This window comes from Crinia signifera, chromosome 7 (genome assembly GCF_055691185.1).
Source record: "Crinia signifera chromosome 7, ASM5569118v1, whole genome shotgun sequence".
In the NCBI taxonomy this organism is placed as follows: Eukaryota; Metazoa; Chordata; class Amphibia; order Anura; family Myobatrachidae; genus Crinia; species Crinia signifera.
Genome location: NC_139223.1, coordinates 187,380,998 through 187,394,594, shown reverse-complemented (window position 1 = coordinate 187,394,594; position 13,597 = coordinate 187,380,998). Strand labels below are relative to the sequence as shown.

General features: G+C 44.3%; 1 protein-coding gene across 1 annotated transcript in view; it reads right to left on the bottom strand.

Annotated features, from left to right (window-relative positions):
• Positions 1–13,597, bottom strand: part of CWC22 (CWC22 spliceosome associated protein) — a 72,245-nt gene that overhangs the window by 32,907 nt on the left and 25,741 nt on the right. Inside the window, exons 8-10 of the mRNA XM_083154696.1 lie at positions 4,959–5,094; positions 4,191–4,397; positions 395–457 (exon numbers count right to left, since the gene is read on the bottom strand). Of these exons, the coding sequence (XP_083010822.1) occupies positions 395–457; positions 4,191–4,397; positions 4,959–5,094 (406 nt within the window). The remainder of the gene's footprint in view (positions 1–394; positions 458–4,190; positions 4,398–4,958; positions 5,095–13,597) is intronic.

Below are 13,597 nucleotides of genomic sequence, written 5' to 3'. Positions count from 1 at the left end.
CTAAAGTCGGTACATTGGCAAAAGGCGCTTTAACCGCACCAGATTTCAATCGTTACGAAAGGTGAAGTGTTTTTCCCTCTGCTGACAACTCGCAATAAATAAATTCTCTTCGGGGAATTGAAGGCAATGCCGGTTTTAGATAGAAAAGTTATTGCACATATTGCAGCGATGACAACTAAATCACACTTGAGGTTTATTAAAAATACAGTATGAATTTGTAAAGATATCGGAGCTGTGAATTCCACTGGCGGGGAGGTAAAATACAAACTGATGTGTCCTGCACAACTCTCGTGAATGGAAAGTAGACAACAATCCTGTGACGTTAGGATGCTTTTCCCAGAGTGATTACATTTCCTGTACAAAACTCAATTTCAGACTTAAATATTTTGCATACCTTTTTTAATTGCTTTGTATTTCTCTTCATTTTCAAGAAAATCGGGATCCAGTTTGAAGACATCTGGAATAGAAGGTTTTGAGGATTAGAACTAGGTCATAAACCGTTATTGTATTAAACAAAATGTCCAGAAAAGCAAATGTATATGATCCTCATGTTATGATACAACCAATATCGCCGTAGTTTACTTTTAAGACGTTACTGTTCTCTGCAGGACGGGAGGGGGCCGGAAATGGAGCATAGAGTATTTAGAACAGGGACGCACAAGCCAGAGAATGCCACAGGTGTGAAAGTAATATGTACTGTATAGGAGGGCCCTGCTTGTGAGATCTTTCAGTCCTTTAAATACTTTGGGTCAGATGTATTAATCCTGGCAAAGAGATAAACTAGACATAAAGTGGAAGGATATAATGCACCAGCCAATCAGCTGTGTTTGAAGTATGACAGTTGGGATTTGATTGGCTGGTGCGTTATCTCCTTCCACTTTATCTCTTTACCAGGCTTAATACATCTGCCCTTCGTTTCCAATCCTAAAGCGCAACAGAATTTACTGCGCTATATACAAAACTGCTAATAAATAAATAATAACAGAAGACTTTTTTTTTAGATTTTTCTCCAATGTTTTATTTTTGGGGGCAATGCGTGCATTTTTTGCGTTCGCAGCTCTGGCCGCTTAGCAGGGATTTTGATTTGCCCTGCCCGAGGCAGGAGAAACAGAATCCCTGACAAGGGCAGGTTTTAGAAAGTCCCTGGCAAATCCATTAACCATGGGAAAATATTGTGGTGAATGGATTTGCCAGGTGACTTTCCACCCATTATTAGGGAAATAAAATTAGCCGTATTAAAGAACATTTTTTTGAAAAATGTATGTGGTTTGAGTTCTCTTCCGCTATTTTCACATTGGCGTGTCATAGGCGAAAAAAAATGAGTTATGTCTCATCTGTCACCACCACAAACATATTGGGAACCACTTGCGGATGAGTAATAATATTACAAACGCCCTCAGACTTTTTGCCAAAAAATCCTGCGGAAGATGCCAGCACTGGATTGAAGATGAAGGAGCACAGACACATAGAACGTGATGGCAGACAAGAACCACTTGGCCCATCAAGTCTGGTACTTTTAAACTATTTGGAAACATAGACCTAGACCCTGAAGGCTGGATATAAATACAGACTAAGAACATAAACAGCAGGCAAGTGCAGAAATAAAGGCCCCCATACATAGAGGCGATTTGGTCCGATTTTGGCTGATTGCGACCAATCGGCCCAAATCGCCTCTCCATGACATGCTGTTGGGTCCGATGCGCATAGGACCCAACCAGGTGGTCAGACCGGCAGGCCGTCCGACCACCCGTTCCTCCAGGTGGTGAGACGGGCGGGAAGCAGGGACACACAAGGGATCGCTTTTGTGTCCCTGCCGCCGGGAAGGTCCGCATGGATGTCTCGCAGCAGTGTACGGACACCCGATACCCTGCGAGACGCTGGGACCTTCCCGGCGGCAGGGAAGCATGCGATCCGTTGTGATGGATCGCATGCGTCCCTGCTTACTGCCCGCCACGCCGCCTGGATGAACGGGTGGTCGGACGGCCTGCCAGTCCGACCAACTGGTCGGATCCGATGCGCACGGGACCGCGCATCGGACCCGACGACATGTCAGGGAGAGGCGATTTGGTCCGATTTAATGGGCCGATGTGTCGCAATCGGACCAAATCGCCTCGATGTATGGGGGCCTTTGCAGAAGCCAGGCCTGCACAGGAAAGCACCCCCCAGGATCTATCCAGTGCTACTACATGATTGGAGGAATTATGACTTCCTGGGTGTAAATTTACTAAGATGGGATGTTGCCCATAGTAACCAATCCAATTCTATTATCTTCTAGAACAGTGGTTCTCAACTCCGTTCCTGGTTCACAACTCCGGTCCTCAGTACCCCCACACAGTGCACGTTTTCCAGGTCACCAGCAGCCGCCCTCTGTATCACAAACTGTTACATTTCAAAAATGCACAGGTGACCTGGAAAACATGAACTGTGCGGGGGTCCTGAGGACTGGGGCTGAGAACCACCGCTCTAGAAGGTTTTAAATAAATAAGAAGTAGAATCTGATTGGTTGCTATGGGCAACATCCCATCTTCAATAGAACTCTCATCTTTGTAAATTTACCCCCTGGTGTCCATTTTGCCCTCCCGAAAAATCATCAGGTCAAGGTTTCTATACCGCTGTAATGGACCACGCAGAGACCTTGGATTTGAGGCCAGCCCTATTTCAGAGGGTAAGAGAAATATACAGATACCCAACCAGACAGAGCAAAGCATGTTGGGGGAGCACTTATGAAGCCAGCCAGCGAATCAAATCGCTGGTAAACCTGACCTCCAGCACTCGCGCATTTTAAAAATCCATCCGTGCGGGAAAATGTCATCGCACTAATGGAAAAGGTGGATGTGACATCACTGGGGCGGGACATTTACTGCTTGGGTCTTATGAAGGGTTAAACTTTGTTTGAGAGATAGAAATGCAATAGACATTTACTGGAAGTTTTTCATTTTTCTTAGTTTCAAATGCTCTGGTTTCCATAAATGCCCCCTACTTGGGAGGCTTCAGAATTAATTAAAACCTCAAAAGCTGCATATTTCTTACATTTGACTGGCCAGATACAAATAACTATGAAAAGGAGAAATGTCCACACTTTGCAAACAGTAATTAGTAAATATGTTATTTACTTTAGAACATTTAAGGGCCGTGCAATTATAAAACCGACCGCCAGGATTCTGAATGTCATTAAACAGCCAGCGGGACTACGACGATCACAATCATGACATAACACGGAGGTAAGATTTAGGCTGCAGGGGTGTGAGGGGTTTTAGATTTTGCTGCGAGATCTGTCGGGGCCAGTGTTTGGCCCCTACACATGGAGCGATGAGGGGCATTTTCTGAGCTAGTGTTCCCGCTAGGCTGTTTTAGCTTCTGGCAGCGCCCCGCTAAAACAGCCTGCCTCTGTCGTGACCGGGGAAGCCCGGTGCCGATGTAGATAGCGATGCCCGGCGCTTCCCCAGCAGTGTACAGCCTTCCGGGTTGCCGGGTCGACCCCCTTCAGTGACGCCGGCGGCCGGGCCTGCCCGTTTGCGTGACGCTGCTGGCCGGGCCTGCCCCTTTTGTGACGTTGGCGGCCAAGGACCGCCCAAAACAGTGACGTCAGCGGGCCCGGTCCGACCCCCTTACCCTGCCCCCGTGCAGCGGCGCCCTGCCCACCCTTGTTCCTAGAACGAATACTATGAGCTATGTAGTTAAATTAAGTAAAACTCAGAAAATGCCTGTATATCACTATGTGTGTAGGCTGTATAAGTCTATGGTATCCAATTATCCATGAAAAACTGTCGGCAGGAAAATCAAAGGCTGTTATCATGATTTTTGCCCAATAGCCATTATCGAGTTATTCGATTGAAGCCATGGTGAAAAAAAAAAATATCCCTGATAAGTGCTGGCTGTTTTATGGGGCTATTTGGTTAGCCCTGGGAGATCAACTACCCACTGTAATTTAGTGCAGCCAAATGGATACCTCCTTATATTTAAAGAACATTCCACTTAAAAAAAAAAAAAAAAAGGGCAAATCAAAGGATAAAAATCCACAACACGGCACTGATGGAGAAAGGCAGATAGAGTTGGAAGTGAGAGATCCTTTTACAACCGAGTGATTTGATTTATGCCGCAAGCAAATACTCATCCAGACAGTTTATTCTCAGTGCAGCCAGTTTAAAACAGTCACCGGTTTCATTAATGGAGCGATAAATAAGACTTACTAAGTACATCTTCTGGATTATAATCGTCTTCCAGAGGTAGCATGTGTGTGAACTGGTCTTCTTCCTCCACCAGGTCTAGACCATCGGGGATAATCGGGTGATCCTTGAAACCGTCCTTCCTCACAGCAAACATGACTTCAATCATGTATTGGACACGCTTGTCGATCTCTGACTCGTGTAGGATGTTACGTAGACGTTCGAATATAGCTACAGGGGACAGGAATATCATATATGCACTTAATAGAAAATAGAACAGATATTTTGAGATTTAAATGAAATGTTTTTGTAAAAAGATAAACGGACTGTACTTTTAACATTTACAAAGCAGTCATGCGATAGCCATAACAATGCTGGGCAGAAACACACAAGCTTCAGAAATTAGACTATATGACAATGAATGATGTCGAAACCAGCTTTGGACTAAACAAGTGCTGGGCTAGCCAATCAGAAGCAGCCTGTATTTGCTCCATAACAACTCTATGATCCCTCTAGAGTTGCAGATGCAGCATCTGTCGAGCAGAGGTCCCCATTACAAAGGAGGCATAAGGGTTGCAATGTTAGGAAAGCACGGGTTTAGGATGGGTAACGTACAATATTTGCTTATAGAAGGAGGATTATTCTGCAAGGTCTCATCCATACCAAGCATGTTTCGCCCAGACGCTTGGACTCTTCTTCAGGTTAAAGTTCTCCTTTCTCCAAGCATTACCAATAATGAGGACAATAACGTACTCTCTCAAACAGCCAGGATGGGACAGAGCAATCACTTACCATTTATACCTCTGGGTGTCACTTGGGTCAGCTTAAGCCCGCTTTCCTTTAAAAACCCAATAGACACTTCAACACTGTCATCTGTAGGTCGTTCCAACAGCAGGGTCAGCATTTCCAGCGCCAGAACCTCATGGGCCTGATGAACAAAACAAACCAAGAGGTTTCATTATCCACATTTGCTGGCAACTGGGCCATGATCCTACAAAAACCTTCATCACCCATGGACATGCACATACTGTACTTCTACTGCAAGTGACGGTCATAGGGTTGGTTTATCAGTAGGACTTATGGTATTAGGGGTTATACTATTAGGGATAGGATATTAGGGTTAGGATAATAGGGTTGGTTTATCAGTATGACATATGGTATTAGGGTTAGGGGGTTATACTATTGTAAGTCTGACTAGACGAGATGCATATAACGGAGCTTAATTATTATTTTGAATTTCCATTTCATCTTTAAGATGATGCTGGGGGATGCACCCCAACTGCCATTGGAGAATCAGGTGACCCCCACCACAGCGGAAGAAACAAGTGCCCCAATAAAACAGGTACAAGCCGCCGCCATCCTCAGCAAGACAGACCCCCCCCCCCCCCAATACACAACCGTGGGCAAGGAGGCCTTTCACTGTGTATTTTACCCTGGTGGCAAGGAAGCATATCCTGTATGAGGACCACAGTGTAGTGAATTAATGGCAATAAATATGGCCTACAGAATGACCGAAACAGACACAACAAAGGAAATGGATGCTTCTTTATATCTGAGGTGACATCTTATTGAGTGCAAATGATATTGTAAAGCCTGCCATAACCTACGAATGAGGATATCCCAACATTGATCATTTGAGGATTTCTTTCTGTGGTACAGGTAAAATATGAATTTCTTCAGATAAGGGAGGAATGTTGTGTTATGGCCCAGGTCCATGTATACAGATACTCTTAAACCGAGTGATCAGAATCATTAGAAACCTCTTATAATCAATTCAACTAACATATTCTTAAGTACTGTATATACATTCAATGTCTTTAACATTTTATTTTGAACTCCTGCACAAACGATTTGGTGTCAAATGAAGAACGATTGAGCAAACAATTACACATGACCGATTGATCTTTAACGATGGTGGATCCTGCCTACACATGAAACAATTGGTCTTGCATGCAGGAAAGATCATCAACCTCTACCAACGACCGGTGGGTATGCGCATCGTACGATATATCATTCATACACACGGAACGATTTGAGCGATTGGTCGTTTCAATCCATCAGGAACGCCCAGATCTTTTAACAAATCTTTCCGTGTTTACGCACCATTAGCCAGGTCGACCTATTTCACATGTTGATCCAACACATATTTTTTTTTTTTTTGATGCAATAATTTTTATAGACATTTTACATTTTTACAAAAGAAAAAAAGAAAACACAGTTCACAATCAAAGCTAGAATAAAGATGGTCTTAAGTAAATATACATGTGTTCACGCGTATCTGTTTACATTGGTTGAACCAAGAAAGCATATTTAAACATACCTATACAATATATAAGAATTATAAAGATAAAGGGAGACAATAATGATAGAATGTGCAGGGTTGAGTGAGAAAAGACGTCCTGTATTTACATGTCCTGGTGCTAGTGCGGGAAATAAGTATAGACAGGGTATATGGATGTCCGATATAAGTATTCGATATTAGGTGGAAAGTGTTCGAGTGGTGGGATTGGCGAATTGGGAATCAGACCATCTGGACCAGATGGCAGTAAACCTGTGAGCAGCTCTCCTAGCGAGGTATGTGAACTTCTCGTGGGATACACTGTCATTGACTAAATTAAGCCAGGCTTGTATGATGGGCGGGCTTTTAGTAAGCCAGGTACTGGCGATACACACCTTTGTGAGGGCGCACAGGTTAATTACATAACGTTTGGTTGGCACATCTGGTGCGTCATTATCTAAGGCAGCTAGGATGCATACTGCAGGGGTGAGAAGCTCACTCGGAACACCTGTTTGCACTATAATGCTAGTAACTCCTGTCCAGAAGGAGGCTACATGAGGGCAGGACCAGAGCAAGTGTAAAAAGGACTCATCTGATGCTCCGCATTTAGGACAGATTGGCGGAGGGGCAATACCTAACCGGAATAGTTTATCAGGGGTGTAATATATGCGGTGTAAAATAAAAAATTAGATCTGCTGAAACCGTACAGTTAGTGTGGAAATACGGGGTCCGGCAAGTGCCAATTCCCACATCTCATCCCCCAAGGGGCCCAAATCAGACTCCTAAAGAGCATGCAGTCGGGGCAGGTCGCCTGGGTGAGCTGGTAATAGGATGTTTGAGTACAAATGGGAAATTAGGTGAGACTCAGGGGATTTCAGGACCATTATTTTCACCGGGGAGTCTAAGAGTTCTGGCGGAGCAGCCCGAAATTGGGCAGAGAGGGCATGGCGCAGCTGTAGGTATCTGTAAAAGTACGAGTTCGGTATCGAGAGATCAGTGTGTAGAGATTGAAAGGTTTTAAGAACGTTCTCTTGGTATAAGTCGCGAAGCAAGGAGATGCCCCATCTAGACCAGACTGTCGTGACCTCCAATGCAACTAGTTCAGGCAGACATAGGTAATTATCTAACAAGGTTTCAGGGTCCCAACCATGCCCGCCCAACACCCGGTGAACCTGTTTCCCGATCAGAACTGCTTGTCTGATTAGGGGAATGCCAATAGAGCTTGTGTTAGCACTAATTAAGACTTGTAGAGGAGATAGGTTTGGAAATTTTTGTGCAAACATTTGGGCATGGAGTGTGGAAGGTTCCTGTTCATGGAGCCACTGTCGAATAAATATCAACTGGGCAGAGTAGTAATAGATCCTGAGCGCTGGGAGTCCCAAACCTCTCCTGTCCCTGGGACGGGTCAGTACAGTGAGCTTGATACGTGGACGTTTATGGGCCAAAACCAGGGTCGAGAGCAGACCATTGATCGTGTGGAAGAATCTCTGGAGGATGTACACCGGGGATTGTTGTAGGACGTACAGAAGTTTAGGTTGAAAAACCATTTTAACTAAGTTTACTCGGCCAGTTAGAGTTAGCAGTAGCTTAGTCCATACCCGTATTTTAGTGCGGAGATTTATAATCAGAGGGTCAAGGTTTAATGGTATAAATTGGCGAAGGTCATTAGATATCTGAATACCTAAATATTTGAAGGAATCTGACCACTGAAGGGGAAGTGAGATCTCAGGGGTTGAGGGACACCCTCCCGACAAAAGGCATGATGCAGGACTTGTCCCAATTAATCGAAAGACCAGAAAACCTCCCATATGTATCAATGAGGTGAAGGATAGCAGGCATGGAGGAGACATAATTGTGTATAAATAGCAAAATATGTCTGCATACAGGGCGACCCTGTCCTCCCTTGTACCTATTGTAAGCCCCTGTATAGCTGTGGACTGTCTGATCAAGCAGGCCAGGGGTTCGATTGCAATAGCGAAGTGCTGGAGAGAGGGGACAGCCCTGCCTAGTGCCTCTAGAAAGGGGAAAGGGGGGAGAAACAAAGCCATTAACCAAGATCCTCGCCACTGGTTTAGAATAGAGCAGCCTAATGTATCTAATAAATGTAGGGCCAATGCCCATCCGAGCCATCACCTCTCATAGGAAGCCCCACTCCACAGAGTCAAACGCCTTAGCGGCATCCAAGGAGACTATAACCGAGGAGCGGGACTCCCCACAAGGGAACTGGAGGTGAGTAAATAGTCGACGGAGGTTAATAGTTGTTGATTTTTGGGGCATGAATCCAGTCTGGTCTGAATGGATAAGTTGCTCTATGACCCGATTCAGCCTGGCGGCGAGGACTTTGGCAAGGATCTTTATATCTGTAGGAAGAAGGGAAATTGGGCGGTAGGATTCAGGGAGGGCAGGGTCTTTGCCCGGCTTGGGAATGAGAACAATCAGAGCCTCAGACATTGTGGTCGGGAGGGAATCCTGCAAGAGAAGTTGCTGGAATAGGGTCAATAGTCAAGGGGAGAAAAAATCTATATGCCTCCTGTAGAACTCTACTGGGATACCGTCTGTGCCCGGTGCTTTTTTAGCAGGGAAGGATTTGATGGCGGTAATTACTTCTTCTAGGGTCAGAGGGGAATCTAAGAAAGCTAGGGCTTCTTCCGATAGGGAGGGAAGGGGGATATTACGAATATATGCTTTTAGATCCTCAGGGGTACTGTCCAATTTGGATTTGTAGAGCTGTTTATAAAAGGCAACAAAGGCGTTTGCTATATCTGGTGTATGTGTAGCCCGAGAGCCATCTGGACGCTGTATCATAACTACTGTGTTGTTAAGGCGGTCACCCCTAGCCAGATGGGACAAAAAACTACCCGGCCTGTCCCCAGTGGCATAAGCAGAATGGGATGAAAACAGCAGCTTAAGTTTGGCCTTATCCTAAAGGTAATAGGTCCATTCCCTCTGAGCCTTCAACCATGCTGCCTTCGAGGTCTCTGAGCGGTCTGACAGGTATGCCAGCTCAGCTACGACACAGGCCAATTCCAGCTCCTCCTCGTTCTTCCTATAGCGGGCTTTTAAAGTAGAAATAGTTTGAATAAGGGTACCCCTGGCAAACGCCTTAAAGGTATCCCATAACAGCATAGGGGAGGAACTGGACGAATTATAACTAAAAAATTCCTCCCACCCGGCCTCAAGTTCAGATGGTGGACCCAAACGCTCAAGCCAAAAAGGATTGAGCTTCCAGATCCTCTGTCCAGGTTGGCAGTCAAAGTCAAGGGACAGTATAAGGGGAGAGTGGTCGGAGATGCCTCTACTCTCGTACTTGATCCGCGTGACCCGGGGCAGTAGCTCCCTTGAGAGAAGGGCCAGGTCAACCCTCGAAAAGGAGGAATGAGATAAAGAGAAGCAGGAGTATTGTTTTGTATTTGGATATTTCTCTCGCCAAGCATCGACCAGGCCCATCTCACCGAGCAGCTGGGAAAAAGGGGACAAACGTGTGTGCGAGGAGGGGGCGACAGCAGAGAGATTATCTAACTGGGGGTTCAAGACGTTGTTAAAGTCACCCAGACACATAATAGGAGTGGATGGATACAGGGTCATGAATGCAGCTAATTTTTTAAGAACGTCATGCTTATAGGGGGGAGGGATATACACTGCAGCAAGGATAACTGAAATAGAATTAAGGGTACATTTTAAAAATATAAACCGCGCTCCCGGGTCAGTCTATCAGTTCCATAGAAAATGGTACAGTTCTACGTATAAGGATAGAAATTCCCCTAGAGGCGGAGGTGTGCATCGAATGATAGGCCCAGCCCACCCAGGGTTTTTTGAGCGCCAAGGTCTTAGATCCCACTAGATGCGTTTCAGTTAAGACAACTATGTCAGGGGAATCCTTTTTTTTTTTTTTAGATTCTCTTTATTGAAAAGTTTTCATTTTTCTTTACACATTGACATTCTCTTACACTCGACAACAATACATTACATTTTATGACATAGACTCCTGACATACAACACCAACGATACAGAAGTAGTGCAGCAAGAAACATTTCTACAATCAATTCCATTAAAGAAGAGAGCAGGATCCTTGAGATCGGCAGTCCAGCATGCCCTATCTACAATACTAAACCAGCCCTATCACTCTACATTTTGCAAATATATCTTCCGTGATATGAAAATCTTCCTTCCAGGAACTGATACAGAATTATTGTCCGTTGATCAAGGTCAATTTTTCCCCCCTATCCTCCCCTCACCCCCCGTTTCCCGCTTCCCATAAAAGAGGAGAAGGAAAGAAACAAAAAAAAAAAAAAAATTTGAAATTATAAGACGTGTGCTCGCTGTGTTTTTATATCTATTACGTTTCTATGTACGGATCTCAAGACTGATTCTCCCCAACATTAACTGTTGCGGGCCCTCAGAATTAGAGATGCTTCTTTTAATGTGCCAGTGCTTTATACCAGCCCATTGATGACTGGCTTTATCAGTGTGGCTACTAAGTTTTACTGTAGCCTTTTTAGTGTATGTAGTAAAATATTACTATTTATAGTGCCGTCCCCGAACCTACCCACCCTCCACCCCTTCCTCCCCCCCTGCTCTTTTTTTTTCCCTTCCCTACATATCGTGTAATGTGACAGTGTGTGAGCTGACAGTGAGAGAAAAAAAAAAAAAAAAAAAAAAGGGGGGGGGTCCAGATCCAGATGTGGGAGTAGACCAAAAAGAAAATTATATATTGTAGTATTTTGAATAATACCATTTATCCCATATCACATGAAATTTGTCTATAGTGTTCCTGGAAGAAAGCATATATCGCTCATGCATCATATTAACATTAACCAAAGCAATCCATTCCTGAACTCTTGGGTTTTCTTTCGCCATCCATCTACGAGCAATGATGACTTTAGCTATTGCACATAAATTTATTAATAGCTGTCGGAAACCCGACGGGATCGAACTCGGCCATACCCCAAGAATGATTGTCAGAGGACGAAAATCTTCACCCTCCAACCCGATGCTAATCAGTGCCCTACCGACCTCCTGCTAAAACTTCTGAACCTCACCGCAATCCCACAGCAAGTGCCAAAACCCACATCCTATAACATGACACTTCGGGCATCTACTGCAGTAGTTCTGTGAAAAACCAGAAATCCTATCAGGAGTTAAATATGTGCGATAAAGTATATTCAACTGAACTTGCTGGATTCTTATAGAGTTGGTAGATATACGAGGGACATCCAACGCTACCTTCCAATCTTCACTATCGATCCCCGGGACATCCACCACCCATTTATTAATCAGCCCTTCCATATTATCTGTTTGTGTATTTATCTGGAGAAATTTATACCATTTGGAAAGACATTTGTTATTACCTATAGTCTTCACAAATTTTTTCAGGGGGGATTCGGCCAGAATAATTTGCTTCACATGATTTTCTTGCGCTAAGGCACTTCTCAGCTGCAGGTACCGGTAGAACATATGTTTAGGGAGTGCAAATTCCGACTGCAGCTGAGAAAAATGCCGCAGCGCATTTCCCTCAAAGACCTGGCCTATAGTTTCCACTCCATAATGCCCCCATATTCTTCCTCCCTGATTTGCATTCAAACTGTAAAGCTGGGTCATAGAAAAAAATATAGGTATCAGGGTCTACCCCATCAAACCCCGCTCTTTTACATGCCCATTGCCATATATACCGCAATTGTTTAACAAATGGAGGAAGTTTGTGGTGGCCTCCCTGCTTTAGGATTGCCTGTAACGGGGAATGATTAGGGAAGACATTGGCAATATACCTCTTTAGCTCTGCGGAATACTCATTTCCAATTATCCAGGTTGTGAGGTACGTTAATTGAGCTGCGTAGTAGTATGTTTTAAAATTGGGCATAGCAAAACCTCCCTCGCTACGTTCTCTACACATATACGCCATTTTAATTCTGGGGGTTTTATTCTTCCAAACATAAGATGAGATCACTTGGTGGATTTGACGAAACATTATATCTTTTATTAGGATGGGAGAGTGAGTAAATATATATAGCAGTTTGGGCAATATCACCATTTTTATTAAGTTGACTCGACCTAAGGTAGTTAGTGGGAGATGCTGCCAGTTTTTACATCTAATTTTGCATTCTTCAATTATGGGATCCAAATTGTGTGTGACATAATCTGATGGATTACTTGAGACCACTATCCCTAAATATTTAAACTTATCCACTACGGGAGGACAGAACTCATAATTGATCCCACTTTGATTTGATGGCCCAGTTATTAACAGCTGTGATTTACTGTAGTTGATAGTTAAACCAGAATAGCGGCCAAACTCCTGTATGCTTCCAATAACCTGGGGCAACTGATTTATATGGTCAGTCATGCCAACCAGTAAATCGTCTGCATATAATGAAATAATGTTACTCAGGGGACCCCGACTCTCTCCCATTGTACCCAACAACAACCGCAATTTACATGCAATTGGTTCTGTAGCGAGCGCAAACAACAAAGGAGAGAGTGGACACCCTTGTCGGGTGCCCCTTGAAAGTGGAAACAGCTCGGACATGTGGCCGTTAATCAGGACCCTAGCTTTGGGGGATTGATATAACCTAAATATCCAATTTATGAATCTGGAGCCTATCCCGAAGGTCGATAAAACTTGCCTCAGGTACGGCCATTCCATAGAATCGAATGCTTTATTAGCATCGAATGATGCGATGGCAACTGGAATCCCAGTTACATCTGCCATTTGAATATACATAAATAATCTACGAAGGTTTATTGCAGTGGATTTGCCGCTCATAAATCCAACCTGATCTGGGTGAATTATCTTTCCGATCACGGCATTTAGTCTAACAACTAATATCTTAGCAAAAATTTTTGCGTCTGTCGTGATCAGAGAGATAGGACGGTAAGAGTCCACCAGCGATGGGTCCCTACCATTTTTTGGAATGACGGTGATAATTGCCTCTGTCATTGAACTAGAAAACCCACCCGCTGAGTCCATTTCCCGAAAATAATACAGCAGCTTGGGGGCGAAAATCCCCTCAAACTTTTTGTAAAATTCTGCAGGGAGCCGTCTACGCCTGAAGCTTTCCCAGTTGGGAGGGACTTAATTGCTGCCACTACCTCCTCAATAGACATCGGGGCGTCTAGCATCTCCCTATCCTCACTAGAGAGAACTGGAAGATCTATA